General features: G+C 44.4%; 1 protein-coding gene across 1 annotated transcript; it reads left to right on the top strand.

The window, feature by feature from the left end:
- Positions 1 to 5,756: 5,756 nt before the first annotated feature.
- Positions 5,757 to 10,540, top strand: LGALSL (galectin like; the record flags this gene model as incomplete). Its single annotated transcript, XM_084235568.1, has 5 exons — positions 5,757 to 5,792; positions 6,579 to 6,650; positions 6,795 to 6,883; positions 7,529 to 7,706; positions 10,014 to 10,540. 5 exons carry the CDS (start codon positions 5,757 to 5,759, stop codon positions 10,155 to 10,157), a joined length of 519 nt encoding a protein of 172 aa, XP_084091694.1. The 3' UTR covers positions 10,158 to 10,540.
- Between the last annotated feature and the right edge of the window lie 7,874 nt (positions 10,541 to 18,414).

The following is an 18,414-nucleotide window of genomic DNA, read 5'->3' as shown; positions in this document are numbered from 1 at the left end:
CACCTCGTTGGCTCTCACTATATGCACAACACTAGTGAAAATCTTCTTTCATTCATGCTGCCAGTTTCACAGGCTGGAAGCAGTATTCTTTCTGCTTCCCTGGACAGAACCCTTTCCTTTTGCCCATCAGCCTTTTGCCCTGTGAAAGGCTCTTGCTACCTTTTACAGAAGAGCACTCTCTCTAGAGGGAGGAAACTCCAGCAAAGGCTGCTCAGATGCACTAAAGGGCCAACAGGGACACCCCCTAGGGCAAGAAGAGGTGCATACCTTAGAAGCCCTGAATTCCTCCTGGGATTGGTTCATTATTGCCTCCAGCAGCATGAAGCCTTTCTGAAATCAATCCTTCCTGCATTGAGTAATTAAAACACAAGCAGGAGGCTGGTTCTAGTTTCCTCATAAATAAACTGAAAATAATGAAATGTTAGGAACTGGCACTGTCTGCCAAGTTTTATGGTTGTTCCCTAATTACTTTGGTACAACACAAATTTTGTGTGTGTGTCTAAAATAATTATTTGATAACCATGGCTATAGTTCCTAAAGTAATTAGGAACTTTAATCAGGGATTGAAAAATAGAGAAATAGCTTGATAAATGTTTGCCCTCCTTCCTAAGTAGGTTAAAAAAAGGATGCTGAGTTTGTATATTTTGCGGCCTCCGTGAATATTTATCATGAACAGAGACTGGCCTGACAAAAACAATTACAGAGAACTGAAAGCCTAACCGGTCTATGAAACCAGTGTTTTATTCTTGCAACCACTCTGTGGGGTCTGAGGTGGGGAACGTGTCAGCAAGTAGAACATTTGGAATGCTTTAATTTCACTGAATTGAATTGACAGGGAGATGTTTGGATCAAAATAAACACAACGATATTGTGGAACAGGATGCAAAAGTGACACAAATTTCTCAGTACCACAAAGACACTTTGAGTTGGAGCTACACCCACAGGGGCCCTACAGGAGAAACCTTTATTTTAGGGGTTCCTTGTGGAACTATTCGTGAAATGCTCCCATAGTGTCAGGAAGCACTGGCTCGCCAAATAAAAAGGAAGGTGTTTCTGATGTGTGGGTTTTTACTCTAGATTAGATTGGCTTCATTTAAAATGATATATATTGGGCCTCCATGGTGGCACAGGAGTTAAAAACAGCGCTCTCAGGCTACCGCCAGCCACTGCTGCATGAGTTCCATCCTCAGCCGGCCAGTTTGCTACCCACATGGCGCAGCAGACCTCTTCTGCTCTCCTCAGCAGTGTATTTCAGTAGCTGTACCTGTTCTGCTCCCCACTCTGTCTCTGGTAAATCCTCTTAGCCCCTGAACGTCTGGTTTACACCCCAATTATTGTATGCATAAATAAATAAATCTTTAAAAAAATAAAATCATATATATAAATATGAATAATAAGAAGGTTAAAGCACCCTCCAGATAATTGGTTATCCACTGTTCCCCCAGGGACATTTGCTAATAGCTGAGTGCTTTTTGGGGTATCTCAACTTGGAGGCTAGAGCTACTGGTATCTAGGGCTGCTCAATATTCTCTACTGCACAGGACAAACCCCACAAGAAAGAATTTCCCAGCCCAAGAAAGTGCTGAGGCTGAAAAACTCTGCTCTAGCCAATGGGTACATACATATAGGGAGAAAAAAGTGATGGGAAGGTCAAAGTCAGGGATCAGGGTGCACATGAGAACTAAGAATGCAGTCACAGTCTCCCTAGACCAGGGCAGGTGACAGAAGGCAGCTGAACAGGGGCTTAGCTGACTGCCAAAGCAGGGAGAGGAGTGAATTTATTATTTAGTCGATGAATAGAGCTGAAATGTAGTCTTTGAAGACTTGCTCTTGTGGGATCGTGGAAGCTGCTGCGATCAGAGACATGCCCTCTCCTCCAAAGAGCTGCATGAATCTTCCAAATGTGAGTGAATCTCCTCTTTCAGTGTTCAAGCTACAGGGCTGAAGTCTAATAGTCTTACTCACCTCTATATTCTGCCATTGGCTCCCAGAAAGAACTGTCAGCCCCTTAAAGACAAGACTCGCGCAGTTTCCAGTATCTCCTTTTGGTCCATGGAACACAGTACATGCCACCCTCCTAAAATGGTTGCTTAACTGACCTCAGAGCTATATTCTCCTCCCAATATTAGAAATTCTGTATGCATTTACGTAAAACATTAAATGGCAAAGGAAAAAGGAAGTGATCTACTATTTTTATCTGGGAAGATCATTTAGCAAAGTCTAACTTCAAAGATTGGTTTACACTTTTTCTATGCTAGCCATCTGCCTGAGTGTCCCCCTTTCTCTAGCATATTTAGTCGTTTCCAGTGGTAACGTGGTTCATCTTGAAATATCACTGTTGCGTTTCATAAAAGGGTCTCAATCTTGGTTAACATTTTTTTTAAGCATAAATGCCCATAATCAAAGCATACAGCAAAGTTTGCCTACCCTGTACTATAGAGCTAAAAAAAAAAAATTAGGCTCTATAACTTAATCTGCTAGTGACTTTTTCTTATAAGAAGTCATTTGATTCTGTCCAGCTTTAATTTAACAAAAATTCATTTAGGCTTTCTCCCTGCTCTCCATATTCAAAATAACCATTCAACAAACTGAAAAGGAACCAAGCGTTTTTTTGGAAAAAAGGTGATCTTCCATGTTAAAGTATTCTGGGCAGGTTCAGTACCTTTCTGTTCTTCACTTTGCTAAAACGTAAGAAACTCATCACAAACAATCCAGTATCTTCAATCCCACTTACAAAACAAATCAAAGGGTTATTCTTCACCCTACAAAACCACTTACTGAAAGTTTCAACCCAAGATTATTTCCATTTAAAAGCACCTACTCTCAAACCCAATTAAATTTAGATGGTATTTGCACAACTTTTCAGGAACCAGAAGAACTTTCTAAGAACTAAGAAAGAATGTTGATTGAAGCCAACCCCTTAATTTTGCAGGTAAGGAAACTGAGGCCCAGCAATTGATTTGAACTCTCAAAACTGCATAATGATAACTAGGACTTCCAAGGACTCAGGGTCTCTCACATCTCCCTCATTCCCATTGTGTCTGGTGTCACAGCCTCCTAAGCCCTGCTTCTCACCTCTTTCCAACTAATGCTTTCACCACAAAAGCCACTCCATATAGCAACCAGAGGGACGCAACTACAACAGAAAGCAAACTATGTCACCCTTTGCTCAAAAAAGTCCAATGTCTTCTCATCTCTCCCAAGTAAAGGCCCATTCATTTCTAGTTACTCGTGCATGCAACACTTTCTTCATAAACTTCACCTTCAAGACTGCCCTTGCAGTCCTCTGCCAGCAAACTTTTTTTTCTGATACCAAAAGATTTCCTCCTTCCCTTCTTTCAGGGGTCTGCTCAAATATCACTTTACCAAAGCTGGCTTCCTTGACCACTCTATGAAAATAGCACTGCCACACCACCCATCTCTCTCTCCTAACTTACTTGCTTTCCAATTTTTCTAATAACATTATCAGTTGACATATTTTTATTGACTGCCTTTCCCACTAAAATGTCAGCTCAACAAAAAAGCCCCTGATGGATCCCCAGTGCCTGGCCCATGGCAGCACTCAGTATTTTTTTTTTATTAAAGATTAATTTATTTATACAAGCACTGGGTACAGTCAGAAGCGCGGGAGGGTGAGAGAATTCACCAGAGCCAGAGCGGGGAGCAGAACAGGCAGAAGGACCGAGGTACACTGCTGAGGGGAGCAGCGGGCGGCAGGAGAGGTCTGCGCCCATGTGGGACCCTCCTCCGGTGGCCGGGAATCGAACCGGCGCTGCAGAGGCTGCAGCCTCGCAACCCAGCACTCAACCACTGCGCCACTGGGGAGGCCCAGCACTCAGTATTTTGTGTAGGTTAAGTGCTTACTGTGTGCTAGGTAATATTCTAAGGAAGGCAGAGGAACCAACTTATTTAATCTTCCCAGTAACATGTGATCATCATTATCAGCATTACTGTCATCTCTGGCTTACAGATAAAGAAATTGAGGCACAGAGATGTTTAGTAATTTGTCCAAGATCAGCCCAGCTAGTCGGTTGTAGAGCCAAGAGTTGAACCCAGGTCACAAGCTGTTTCACCATCAGTATACAGTATCCCACTCTTAGCTAGTGATCAAGAACTACTTCAATAGTTTTCCCCTATGTTAGACTATCAGAAACTGAGATCTATTGCAGTGTGCTTTCAAAATGTCAATAACTTCCTATGACTGCCTAATGTATTTAAATAATTAATAAGGTGTGATTTGAACTAAGACTGATACACAAGCGTAAACATATGAGCCGCAACTGTGCTACCCTTCAGTCTCTACTTCAGAGCACACAAAGGATATGCCTGTGGCTCACAGGCGTGTGCAGGTAATTCTCCCTACTAAACTGAGATTACCATGATTAGCTCTGGTCCATAAAAGGAAAGCTAAGACACAAAAGCTGCCATGATGTTCCAGGCCCCGCTGCCAGCACCAGTGGCTGGCGGGGAGACTCTGAGGGCTCCTCTGGGATTGCAGTAGGTCACACATGCTCCCTGCTTATTAGTGTAGAACACCCTGATGAGTCACACAGTGGAATGTTTAAGCCAAGATGTCACCTAATAAAGGGTATGTTGATACAGCTTTATCTGAGAAGTTACATTATCACCCTAAAAGAGGGGTGTGCTCCCTTGGGAATTACTCCACAAAAGGTATCAGGAGGTTTTCAGTGAGAAACTTAGTGCCCCACACTGGACAGGTGCCTTGGAAAAACAGGGCCCAGTGGAGGCTCTCGGAGAGCAGTCACTGTTCCATCTGGGAAGACTTTGCCAGCCCCCCTGCCCCACAGAGCTTCCCGGGACCCCCAGACCGGCCATTCTTCCACAGGCCAGTTCTGTGTCCGGTCTCCTGGAACACAGAAGCCCCTAGAGAGTTCTCTCAGCCTCTTCCTTTTGGGTCCAATATTTATTCATACAAGCTTACAAATGTTCCATTACCTTTCTACCTTAGAGCGCCTAACCTTGCTGGAATTCTCTGAAAGAAATCATTCTCTGCGAGATAACTCAGCCGCTGGCACACCACGCCCACGCCGCAGCCTTCCCTGACCTCACCTCCACCGTCCGACCTGCCCCAGGACGTGGCCGGAGAAGGAAGGACGTGGGCTGGGAGGGGCGGGGTGTCGCCCGCACCTGTGACCCGGCAGGCCTCGCCCCCACCTCCCCGCCCACCCACCTTCGCGGCCGGGCCGGGAAGCCGCCCGGGCCCCAGCCCTCGCGGCGCCCCGACCCGGAGGCCCGGCGCCCCCGCCCCAGCCCGCCGCCGCCGCCGTCCAATGGCCACCGTCCAGGGCCGATGGGCAGGGCCAGCCGAGCAAGCCGCGGCGGCCAAGCCGGGTCCCGCCCTGTTCCCTGTTCCCGAACGTGCGCCGGGGGCCTTTAAATGCCACCCAGGGCCGGTGCGGCGCGGCCCTTGCCACCTTCCTCCGCGGGCGGAGGCAGCAGCACCCCGAGGACGCGGGCGGCCCCGACTCGGCAGCCGCGGTGCGGGCAGCCGCCGCCACCTCCGACCTGGGGGCCCGCGCAGCCTGCCCGCCCCTTACTCCTCCCCTCGGGCCGGGCGGCGGGGTCGGCGCCAGGCCCCGGGCGTGCGCGCGCGCGCGTGCCCGCGTGTGTGCGCGCCCGAGCCCGCCGCGGACCCGCGCGCCCGCCCGGCGCAGGACCGCCCGGGATCCCCGCCCGCGCCCCGCGTCCCCGCCGCCCGGCCGCCAGCCGTGCGCCCCGCCGCGCGCTGCGAGAAGATGGCGGGGTCGGTGGCCGACAGCGATGCCGTCGTGGTGAGTGTGGCGGGGCGCGAGCGAGACGCCCCCTTCCCGCGGCCCCGGAACCTGCCGCCGCCTGCGCCGGCCCGAATGCGGCACCGAGGCCGAGGCCCAGCCCCGCGGCGTGAAAGGCGCCGGGTACCTGTTTGCAGCCCCTGGCTGGGCGCAGCCAGTATGGGGGTGGGGGCCCCCCGAGGTTGGAGGCCGCTGCGCTGGGTTGGAAGGGGGCTTGTGGGTGGAAGGTCGGGGGTAGGGGGGTGACCGACAGCCCCCTCCCTGCTGTGCAGCCGCCGGCCAGGGGTGTGCACGTTGCACGTGTGAGTGTGTGTGCGTGTGAGTGTGTCCGGGGCGCGCGCCCGCGTCCGCCCCCTGCATCCCGGGGATTCCCCGGTAGAAATGGGTCGGCTCCGCGGAGAAGTTGAGCGCGGCGGCTCGGCTTCAGCCACGGCCCCCAGGGCAGGCCTGGGTTGCAGCGGCCCTTCTCCGGCACGGGGTTCTGGCTCCCCGAGGGCCTCGACCTTGATATTGATCTGGATTTTTAATGTCTGGGGATCCAGGCATAGCTACCGAGTGAAAGGAAGGGTTTTGTTCGGGGATTTATGCAGTTATTCAATGGGCTGTGAGGCGGGCAGCATCTGCAGACGCTGCCTGTGTTCTGTGAGGGCTGCTGGATTCCTCCAGATTAGGGTCGGTTCTTCCCTGCTGCGTCTCCCCCGACCCCCGCCCTCAGGCCGTCCGCTCCCCCTCCCATCCCCCACGAAATAGCCTTTGGAAAGCCAATCTGTGTGCTTCTGTTTTTAGAAACTTGATGATGGGCATTTAAACAACTCCTTGAGCTCTCCAGTTCAAGCCGACGTGTACTTCCCACGGCTGGTAAATGATGTTTTGTGTTTGTCTCTGCCTATACCTGCTTCCTTTCTAATTGCATTTTGCTAATGGGTCAGGTCCTTTGGATTTGAGGGCTTGTCTCGTCCCTAAAGGCTGTAAACTTACTTTACCCCCTCCCATCCCTTGCAGATAGTTCCATTTTGTGGACACATCAAAGGTGGCATGAGACCAGGCAAGAAGGTGTTAGTGATGGGCATCGTAGACCTCAACCCAGAGAGGTAAGGCAGCATCCTTGTGGCCCCAGACCTGTCAGGCAGTTTCCAAAGTCCTGCCCATTTCTGTTGTGGTTTAGGGCTCCTCCTCCTCTTCTCCCTGTGGCTAGTGTTGTTAGTTGGGAGTGCCAAGAAAGTACCATGTTCCCATGAAAAGAATGTGTATGAATCCCAGCCATCATTTCTCCAGACAGCTATTTATATCAGAGATTATAAATATAAGCCCACATCATTTTCTCTTTGACCCTTAGGGAGGCTAACTTTTTTTTTAATGGTTTTTAAACATTGCTTGGAGCTAGACCTATCAGTATAAATAAGAACCAAACTCTACAACATATTATTACCCCCCGATCAGTTTCTGTGGCTGTTTTTGAGAATTCTGAAATGAATTCAAACACAGATGTATGGGTTTGGGGGGGGGGGGAATCTGAAATCCCTGAAGTTAGTCATTTTCAACTTCATTGAAGTTTTTTACCAGAACTTTAGGTGACAAAATAACTTGTTTAAATGTAATCCTGCTTCTCCATAGTCTAACCTCCTCCGTGTAACAGTAGTGGCCAATAAAAAGTAGAGAAGGAAATCTGGGATCCTGGGTGGTTGTTATATTTTGTTTTATCCACCCCTGAATAAATGAGACCATTTACTTTTCAGCTTTGCTATCAGCTTGACCTGCGGCGACTCTGAAGATCCTCCTGCTGATGTGGCAATTGAACTCAAAGCAGTGTTCACAGACCGACAGCTAATCAGAAATTCTTGTATATCTGGGGAAAGGGGCGAAGAACAGTCAGCAATCCCTTACTTTCCATTCATCCCAGATCAGCCATTCAGGGTGAGTACCTCTAGTGCTTCAGCTCCAACCATTGGCAGAATGATGATGTGCTCCTCTCATGTGTGCCAAGAGGGCTTTAAGCAGCCAGAATTTTTGCATGTCCAGGAAATTTGTCATGTGATGGTGATGAAGGAAAAAAGATCATAAGAGTTCTGTTTGCTGATGTGACTCAATACTTGCAATAGTGGCTCTTGGCTCTCATTCACCAATACATTTAGTATATTAACCCATATTTACATATCTACATTGTTAAGAATAAATACTTCTCTAATATTTAACACAGTACAAGTCATATAATAGACACCAGCTCCCAAATATCTGATTGATTATAAAAGCAAGTATTTAGAATTTTTCTTGTTTTTTTCCCCCTCGTCCTTTAATTCACACTAAACCTTACTAGTTATGACTTTTGAAGAATATAGTCATTATCATTGTACCCTCCTTAAGTACCCTCAGTCTATATTTCATTGTCACAGGCTGTGTGACTGACAGATTCCTCTTCTTGAGCCCGATTTGCTTCCCTTAAGTACCCTCAGTCTATTTCATTGTCACAGGCTGTGTGACTGACAGATTCCTCTTCTTGAGCCCGATTTGCTTCCCACAATCTAGCAGACAGGAAGCACAGCCCAAATTTCTCAATCAACATTAGCAGCACCTTCCCCTTTAAGGGACAATGCCAAGCAAGAGATGCAAGTCAGGAATGTATTAGGAAAGGATTTATTAAAATGTCAGGCCAGGGGATGAAGTCTGCATTATACCTTATTAACATACATCACCATTAACAAATCAGTTTAAATTTCCATGTTGTCTGTATACCTTAAAAAGTAGCACAACCCTTAACCTATTGTTCTTCATCTAGAAATTTAGAAGAGGCTTATGAAGACATAATCCTTTTCTTACAGTCAGGGGGAATAATGGGAATCCATGGTTTTCACATCAATGATAGAATTAATATTGTTGGCCTGCTAATCACAGTGTGGGGAAGGTACCCCATCACCATTATCCCTGCCTTCTCCCTGCTCTGGTGTGGTAATGGCCCCTTAGGCTCCTCTTGACTGTAGCAGTTTCTTAATGATGAATCTTAATGCATAACTCAGGAGTGTGAATAATCAGAGCTTTTGACTGCCAAGAGAAGTATAATGCTCCCCAACAAGACTGAAGTGAAATCGGCCCTTCTTGGTGCTATAATTTTAGTAATAATATGAATTAAATATGACTAATATCACATATGGAGTCTCTCCTTGCATGATGAATACCAATGCTTTAAGGAAAAGAGGAAGAAAGAGCTTTTACCACATGGAATCAGTATTTCTGTTTGGCTTAACAAAGCTTTGTTAATTACACATCCTTGGTCCAACAGTAATTACTGTGTAACCTTCTCTTTGCTTTAGTGTTTACCATGTTGAGTGTCTAGACTATTATTATATGCTACTAATGGCTACCAGTTCTGCCTTGTGAGGGGCTCCTCTGAAGTTGGGATAGAATTGCAGGGGACAACAGTAGAAGCATAAGTGCCATTTAAATAAATGTTTGCTACTTCACACCTCTTCCTGGAGTTCAGGAGAAGGACAAAATATTAAAGCATAAGCAATATTAACTCTTTAAATACTATTTAATAGTCTAGAGTATTAGTTCACAGTGTCTTCCTTGTTCTAGCAATATCAGCATCACCTTGGAAATGCTGTAGAAATGCACATTCTTAGGCCTTACCATCGATCTACTAAATTTGGGGGGATGGAACCCAGCAATCCATGTTCTAACAAGCCTTTTGTGTGATTCCAGTGCATTAGAGTGCACATGTTGCCTTCCTCTCTAAATATTCTATCCAGGGGGCCTCCCTGGTGGCTTAGGGGTTAAGGCAACAGGCTGAGTTCCATCCCTGGCCAGGTTACTAACCCACATGGTGCAGCAGACCTCTTCCTATTTCGCCTGCTGCTCCCCTTAGCTGTGTTTTTCAGTCAGTCCACCTGTTCTGCTCCCCACTCTGTCTTTGGTGAATCCTCTCATCCCCTGTACCTCTGGCCTGCACCCCAGTTCTTCTATGCAAAAATAAATAAAATCTTAAAAAAAAATTCTATCCACAGTTTTGTATTCACAGATTCCACCAAGCTCAGTTAGGGTTGATTGAGCTTGTGGGTGTGGAATCTGCTGATACCAAGGACTGACTCTTAGTTATTTGCAAATTTTGACTGCACCGGGGTTCAGTACCCCTAACACTAGGGTTGTTCAATGATCACCAGCACTGTCTGTTTTCCCAGCAGGATTCATTGAATTTGTGAACTGAGATGATTATTTTGTTTCTTCCAGGTGGAAATTCTTTGTGAACACCCACGTTTCAGAGTGTTTGTGGATGGACACCAACTTTTTGATTTTTACCACCGCATTCAAACATTATCTGCAATCGACACCATAAAGATAAACGGGGACCTCCAGATCACTAAGCTTGGCTGATGTTGTTTAAATCATCACCTCTATTTCAAATAGGATCAGGTGCCACAATTATCTGACTATCAATCTGGGAGAGGTGTCCTAACAAGATCTGGAGACTTAAAAAAGAAAACAAAAACAAAGGCAAGCTTCACTGTCTTCTTTCTGTGCAGTTTAAACCCAAAATGACAACTTCAGCGGTGGTTTGCCATTAGGAAGAAAGCTGTCAGAACAAAGACACCGAGCCATTATTCCCAGAGCAAATACATTTATGCTGGATATTTTGAGACTAAGCTGAAATGGATTTGTGATGACTTGTGATTTGATAGCAAGTTACTCATCTTTTCAAAGCAAGGTGATGTTTAGAAACAAAAGTGTTAAAGACTTAAAACAACAACAAAAACGGTACACCGAAATCAATTCATTTCTGCACTGAAGTGGAATTGTGTAGCACAACCAACATTTTAGTCAGGGTATTTATATAGAATGTAGGTTGTTCAAGGTTTGATTGGTTTTGTGGGTTTTTTTTTTTTTTTTTTTTTGCACAGCATAATGTTAATTCAGATTTTTAAAGCTTTCTCGTAGTTATTTATTTATACTCAGTATGTATTAGAGAATGATCAATGTCTCAAGAACAGCAAGTTAGGAACTTTTGAATGTACAAATATACTTGGTCCTAGGGGGAAAAATATGTATTGCAATCATAAAACAGGTGAATTTCTACCTTAAAGAATTGAGTCATATCCTCCACGCTCCTGATCTTCCAATCTCGATATAAATTGTTGTAAGTGCTTTTGGGTGAACTTTGCAACATTTCGATAAAACTGCTTTTTATGTTACTGAAGATTATATAAAGTATGTTTACATTGTTTTTCTCTTTACTGTGAATTTGCACAGTATTGGCTTCTTTAAGACTAGTTAACTATCTTCCCCTAGATTTACACAATAGTTCATTAAGTTGGTATTAAACTAATTCAAAACATATGAGGTGATTGCATAGACAAATTTTTTAATATTATATAAACTTAAAAGTAGTGTGAAAGTGATATGTAAAGGAGAAGCAAATGATCCCAAATAACTTACTTGGAAATAATTTATATCAACTTCAGTTGTTAGCTCATTGTATAACTTTTATTATATGACCTCACCAGTATCCCTTAGCAATGCCTTTGGAGCCTCAAGATAGAGTATGCTTCCTACTGAGGTGACTCTACCGAGATACTAGGATAAGACAAGGTCCAGATTAGGAAATGATCCACTTAGTTTATCTGAAAGGTTAACTTCCAGGACTCCCAGTCTTTGAGTCTAGCCTATAGCGTGGATGCTTCCAGTTAAGTTGAAGGAGTTTGCTGCACTTGTGGAGCTGATCTGACAGCAGAGCAAGTCCAGAGGAGCCTGCAGTAGTAAATGTCAGTACAAGGCAAGGGGTGGTGGGAGCCCTCGGTACTGGACATCACAACCTGGCCAGAGAGAGGAGGCCGGTTGGCATTGCTTTAGTCAGGTAGTTGGAGGGAAGGGGTTGCTGGGGTGGGGGTGTATTTATACATAATTTAGGTTTTGTTTGTATAGCATACTGTGTCTTGTTATGACACATCCTTGTCCTGCTTTGCTTTTGAGTTTTTACACAACATGCAGAGGCACTGAAAAGGCCACGTCATTTTCACGTGTCAAGAATGTAGACTGTTTCAGACCAAAGTCTAAGAAAAAGTAGCCTAAATTTGTGAATTTTCTATGGCTGATATGTTTGGATTCTTCTCAACTTTGAATTGTTTAGCATACCACCATTGTGTTATATAAGAAGATACATCAAACAAGACTGGCTGAGCATTGAAAGGCTTTATGTACCAGCTGACTTCATCAACCATGTTCAGCCAGGAGGGCTATTCTGTGGCTCCAGGTATTATAAAGCCTGTGTTTAACTTCTCACAATTGGTAAAGCCACTAGATTCTGAGGACTGTTTGTACAGACTTAGAGAACACCGGGAAATATATTTGTGAGGAGTTCGATTCTACCAAGGGTGGAAGACCCCACACACACAGGAGGTCTCCTTTGACTATCACTCGATACATTCACACTCACTGCATAATTCAGCAGAAACTAGAGGAGTTGAGTGTGACTAAATTGGAATTGACACTGTTCTCTCTACCTATCAGCTAACTGGTTAGCAGCCAAGCCTTAGGCGTCTTAGTGTAAAGATACACCGTTAACCCTTCATTTTTCTGAGGTCAGTGGGAACCTCTTGGGTAAGCCTATTAGAATTCAGTTAAATTATGTAATGGTTGGATTCAGGTGTAGCTAAATTAGCAGGGGACTAGTCTGGCTGTACTAATCATTAGCTGGAAACTGGAAACAAAATTCACATCCTCTCTTGGCATGTGAGGTCTAAGGTGGGAATTCAGAATGGAAAGTGCAATTTAAAGCTTCACAGGAAAGCATTTGGGTATGTAATGAGTTATTTCTGACCAGAGCCCTAATTCTGCAATATGACCAAAACCAAGAAATATAAATAACAATCAAGCTCTGGGGAAATAAAAGGTAGGCTTTAGACAATCTGTCCGTTTGGGCAGCAAAATTGGAGTGAATGTATGAATCTCTTTAACATTAGCAAAAAGTGACTTCCACTTTCTGGGCTGTCCCAGAATTGTCTTAAAATTATTATTTTTTTTAAATTTGAAACCCTATTTCAAATCATGCCAACCTCAGTTCAAAGCCCCCGAAGAGATGACTTTTAGAATTGATGGTGAATTATTGAAATGGCAAATTCTTTCATTTATATTAAAGAAAATATTCCAAAAGAGGGAGAGAGCCCTTTTGCCTTGAGAGGAACGGTCTTGGCATTTTCTGGCATTAATGTAGAAATAAGGTTTCTGTGATGACATATTTTCAAAGAAACACCTTCTTATTTACTGTGTGGTGTAAATGTTACTAAATGTGTTCTTACATTATTATGTCACTGCTGAAAGTTATTTGCACTATAATAAAGGAATTTTCTACAAAATGGTTTCTGGTTTTTAACGTGCTGAACTTGAACACCAGGTGTGATGTATTTAGCATAGACCACATGGTGTCCCAGCATTTCCTTGTTTCACACTCTTACTCCAAGCCACTTGGTGTCTTTTCCACATTTAAAAAACTGGTCAAGGGCTTCCCTGGTGGCACAAGGGGTTAAGATGCAACTTAGGGGCTATTCCAGCCACTGCAGCACGAGTTCTATCCCTGACCAGGGAGCTACCCACGTGGCACAGCAGACCTCTCCTGTCTCGCCCACTGCTCTCCTCAGCAGTGTATTTCAGTCAGTCTGCCTGTTCTGTTCCCCACTCTGGTGAATCCTCTCACCCCCCGCACCTCTGGCCTGTACCCCAGTTCTTGTGTGCATAAATAAATAAATCTTGAAAAAAAAAAATGGTCGGGGCCTCCCCGGTGGCGCAGTGATTGAGCGCTGGGTTGCGAAGCTGCCCACAGCCTCTGCAGCACCGGCTTGATGCAGGGCTGCTCCCTGGCCACCAGAGGAGGGTCCCACATGGGCGCAGACCTCTCCTGCCGCCCGCTGCTCCCCTCAGCAGTGTGCTTTGGTCTTTCTGCCTGCTCTGCTCCCCGCTCTGGCTCTGGTGAATTTTCTCACCCTTCCGCGCTTCTGACTGTGCCCAGTGCTTGTATAAATAAATAAATAAAATAAATCTTTTTTAAAAAAAAATGATCAAGAGAACCAAAATGTCTCGAGGCCCTCAGAGCCCTAATGAGTTTATGTTGTATATGCAGTAGGTTCTTTCAAAATATAATCTATAAACAAAAAATTCACCTTTACTTGGTGGGGGCTGTATAGTCCTATGAGTTCTAACACGCGCATCGTTCCATAACTATCACTGTGTTCAGAATACAGAAACTTCCCCTCATCCCCCAAAATTCCTTCATACTACCCTTTTGTAGTTAAACTTGTCCCCAATTTCTAACCTTAATCAGGCAAGTGATTCCCCCTTCCTATAGCTTTTGCCCTTTCCTGGTATCGCATAAAAAGGACTTCAAGAGTTTATAATATTTTTATGTTGATACCATTTAAGATTCATATTGGATGCATCAGCATTTTCCCTTTTTATTGCTGAGTAACGTTCCATTGCATGAGTGTACCATTCTTTATCCAATCACCTGTTAAGAATGCAGTGGGTTCTGAATAAATCATCATAGTGGAAGCCAGGCATGAGTCAGGTTAGTGAGGCAACCAGGTGTAGGGCAGGCAGAGGGACCAAGGGGTGAGGAGGCTGGCAGTCCTCTCAGCCCCTGGCGAATCTATGTTTTGGTCTCTCTCCGGCATTCTCTGGTGGTCCTGTGGTCTCTTCCTCTCAGCCATTCCACCACTAGGTCTGCTGCTCTCTGCCGCACCATCCTCTGCCGTTCTTAAAGGCTCAGTTTCTCGGCTCAGGTGTGCGCACTTACACATACCCACACCATACTCCAGGCATCCACCATCAGGCATACATACCCCGAGTCCACAGTCCCAAGTGCCTCCTGCATTCAAGGTCACAGATGATAGCTGCAGAAGCCAATGGCGCAAAAGCCTGACCATTGCTTACCCTACAATCATTAAACAGGGTCTTGACACAGTGAATGTACAACGACAAGATTGTATTTCTTTCCTGTGATCTGAATGATTGGGAAGGAAATTTGATCCCTTGGCTAGTCTGTCTACAAATAAAACTATGGCTTACAGAAGTTTGCCATGCTTCAGTCATGAACATATATTTTTCTTACATCTGGACCTAGTGTCCTACTTATACCTTAACTGGTGTTATTAGCCCCTCTTTTTAAGGTTGCAAATCTGTAAGGTTGGTTTGTATTACAGTTTTTGCAATTAAGTACAGGCAGAGAGAAACTGTTAAGGTGAGGACAAGTTTCTGAGACTGTTGGGCAGAGATCAGGGAATTTCATCTGCTTCCTTTGCTTAGCTAGGAAGCTGCTTCCTGGGAAATGACATTATACTTGTTTTATGACAGCATTTTGGATTAAATGATCTAGAAGACATTCATTATTGAAGCCTCCACAATCAGGGCCTGCATGCATGCAACAGGTATTTATTGAGCTGTGTGAGTTGCTGTTGCAGGCACTTAGATGCATACGAACATCTCTGGTGGTTTTAAAGCTTAGTGTGCTCAAGAATCACCCAGAAAGCCTGCATGTGGGGCAGAAGTCCACCCTCAACCCTCAGAGATTCAGGAGTTCTGGAGTAGGTTCTAGGAGTTTATATTTTTAAGAAACACCCTGGGTAGTGCAGGTGGTCCTGGCTTGCAAATGAAGTAGCTCTGCCTTTGAGGTTACCATAAACATCCGCTGAATCAAACTATCGGATTGTATGGATATGTGAGATCTGATCTATGGATATTTTTCTATGAAAACACATTTCAACACAGGGGTATCCTGTTCTGCCAAGAATCATGGAACTGACATCATAATGCCACAGTTGTGTGACACTGCTGATTGGACCTCTTACTCTTCCTCCCCACACCTCAAATATAAAACACTAGTAAAACAAAGCTGAGTTCTGTAAAAATCTGTCTTATTTGATTGGCGTATGACCTCAGTAGCACCCTGATGATACTTGTCTTACCCGGTGGATGCTCTGAGAAACATTGAGGTTGGGGAGGGAAGCCTGTCCTCCTCCTTTGTAAGCATTTCAATTAGTTATTCATTGGAGAATCACCAGGGTGGAGCCCAATTGTTCTGTGAGGCAAAAACACGAAGTGGCTTGTAACTTGGAAAGAGGCCAAGGGCAAGTGGTAAAAGCCCAAATGAATTGTTCATGGCACTTGGGATGTATACTTAAAGTCTTCCTTTCACAAGAAAACGCAGCTGTGTGTGTGCCCATACTGCCGCTTGCCTTGCTTCCCAATCACCATGTTAATTTCACAAGGATTTTTCCCTATTAAAAAGTGCCTCCTGCAAAAGGCCAAGAACTGCCTTGCCAGACACATATTTCATAATTAATTAAGATGGGTGTATACAAGGTGCTGAAACAATACCAAACCAAAAGAAGAGAAGAAATAGCCACTGGCTCTTTCTCTTGCTTTGATACACCCTTCCATCTCCCAGGGAAAAGTGGTGACTAGGTGAGCAAGCACAGGATAAGGAGGCATCATTGTTTCACACAGAGCAACACAATCCCTAAATAATAGGTCCTGGGAAGCAACAAGCTTCCAGTATGATATGGGGTTTGGGGAACCTTCCAAGTTTTCATGAGTAAGACCCATAACAAGTGCTTGCTAGTAACTTCATCTCCCTTTCTGTCCATATTCCATCATTAATTCTAAAAAGACACAAATAATCAAAGCTTACCTAAACACTTGGTCTGGGGACAGAAAGCTGCAGGAGGAGGAGAAGTAGAAATGCATCACCCAGCCCTCCCAGATTTGTGGAGTGTGCTCCCTTCAGTACTTTAAATCCCAGGCCTAAATATGCTTCCCCCGGGGAAATGGAAATAGTGACATTTGTGACATTGTGCTTGGAGAGCCGGAGGAGATAACAGGTAGTGCAGGACTAAAACACTTCTCATAGCTGATAAAGCCAAAGTTAAAAAATCATGATAAAGCCAGAGTTTAAAAAATCATGATAGCCATTTCTATAATAATCCTCCACAATTTTGTAAGTGGATAGTAAATCTTTGAAACTAGGTCTGATCCATCAGAGTATACTGTTCATGGCATCACATGGAAGTCTATTTTATTTAAAATTTAGCTAAAACTAGCAGCATAGTAACCAATATTTAGAATGATTCTTGTAAAATATACTTACGGATCTTTTACTCTGAATGACTATAGCTGTCCCAATATTAGAAAGCATGAGTTTCTCCGAAAGCAACAAAGATGACTTTCAGTTCAGCGTTACTATTATAAATAGGAAAATAGGGATAAAATGATAAGGAACTACCAAAAATATTTTTTTAATGAGCCTCTTCATGGAGTAGTGCAATCTATTCTTCTATGACTCTAGCCATTCATTTATCCCACATTTTTTAAAGACCCAAATTAAAAAAAAAAACAAAACTCAAACACATTATAGACAACACGACCACAGTCTCTTTATTTGAGGAGACTAGAAATAGACCTCCTGTCATAAGACCCTGATTAAAGTCAAATATTGGGGTTGCCTTATATTTTGGGTTTCTTAAGGCAACTAATATTCTCTTTGCTTTTATAAATGATGTAAATTCCAGTCTTGGGAATCCCCTGGCAATCCTCACTAACTTCAAGATTAAGTAAACAATTTTTTAAATTCAGCTGCTAAATTGAAAGGGTAAATACAGTTCCTTTACTATAGTTTGGGTTCTTAAAGGATGTCTGCATAGTTAATGCATGCATAGCTCCTCTGTCCTATAAGAGATTCATAACTGTTGCTAATGAAGCTAGATATGAATGGATCCCTTTTATATGAAGGCACCATATTAGACACTGTGAATTACAAAAAAGAGATAAAAGACATGTCATCTCCCCTTGAAGAATTTATGATCTAACTGGAAAGACAGGTCATGCGCCTATAAAATATACATAAAGGTGAATGTCAATAAGCAGGGCCAGACTGAGTGGGTAGAACATTGCATGGCACAGGAATTCCCAGGAGACAGAGCTTGCTGCTTGCCAGGGTGACTCTGGAGGACAAATGGGAATAAAGGACTTCCACTGGCTTCCCAGAGCTTGAACACCCTTTGCACCCATGTGCTGCACCAAAACTCCATAGTCCACACCCACTTTGGGTTTGAGGCGAGGAGCCAGCGGTGTGTTTCCCAAAGCTTGCAGTTGAAATTCTGGCCTCCCAATGAAAAATTGGAGCAAACTCAGGGTTCCTTCATTACAAAGCACACGATTAACTTTCCTAGGGAGAAGACCCTTTCTTTCACGAAGCCCCAGGCAAAGAAGGGGGTGCTTCTTGGAATATCTGTGGGAAACAGCATCTTAAATGCATTTAATATGCTTAACTTCAGCTCCACATATTTGGCATCAAAACACAGAACAGAACACCATGTATAGAAATAGGACTATTACAAACTGTGGGCCATTCCACTGTCACCCCATTGAAAGAGCAAAGAGCTTGAGAAGGGGGATGTGACTCAGAAGTTTCCTCCATTGGTTGTTTCCTGGGTCATTCCAGTGGAACCTTCCAGCTCCCTGCAGAGTCACACCAGCGTTTAAAGATACTGTTGCTATTTCGTGTGCTTTGCTCCCAACTACAAACCAGATCCTTCTGGTGCTCAACTAAAGAAAAATAGATCTGTGCTGACAGTGGATGAAAAACTGC

This window comes from Talpa europaea (genome assembly GCF_964194135.1).
Source record: "Talpa europaea genome assembly, chromosome: 6".
NCBI lineage: Eukaryota > Metazoa > Chordata > Mammalia > Eulipotyphla > Talpidae > Talpa > Talpa europaea.
This window is presented reverse-complemented; position numbering and strand designations above follow the sequence as displayed.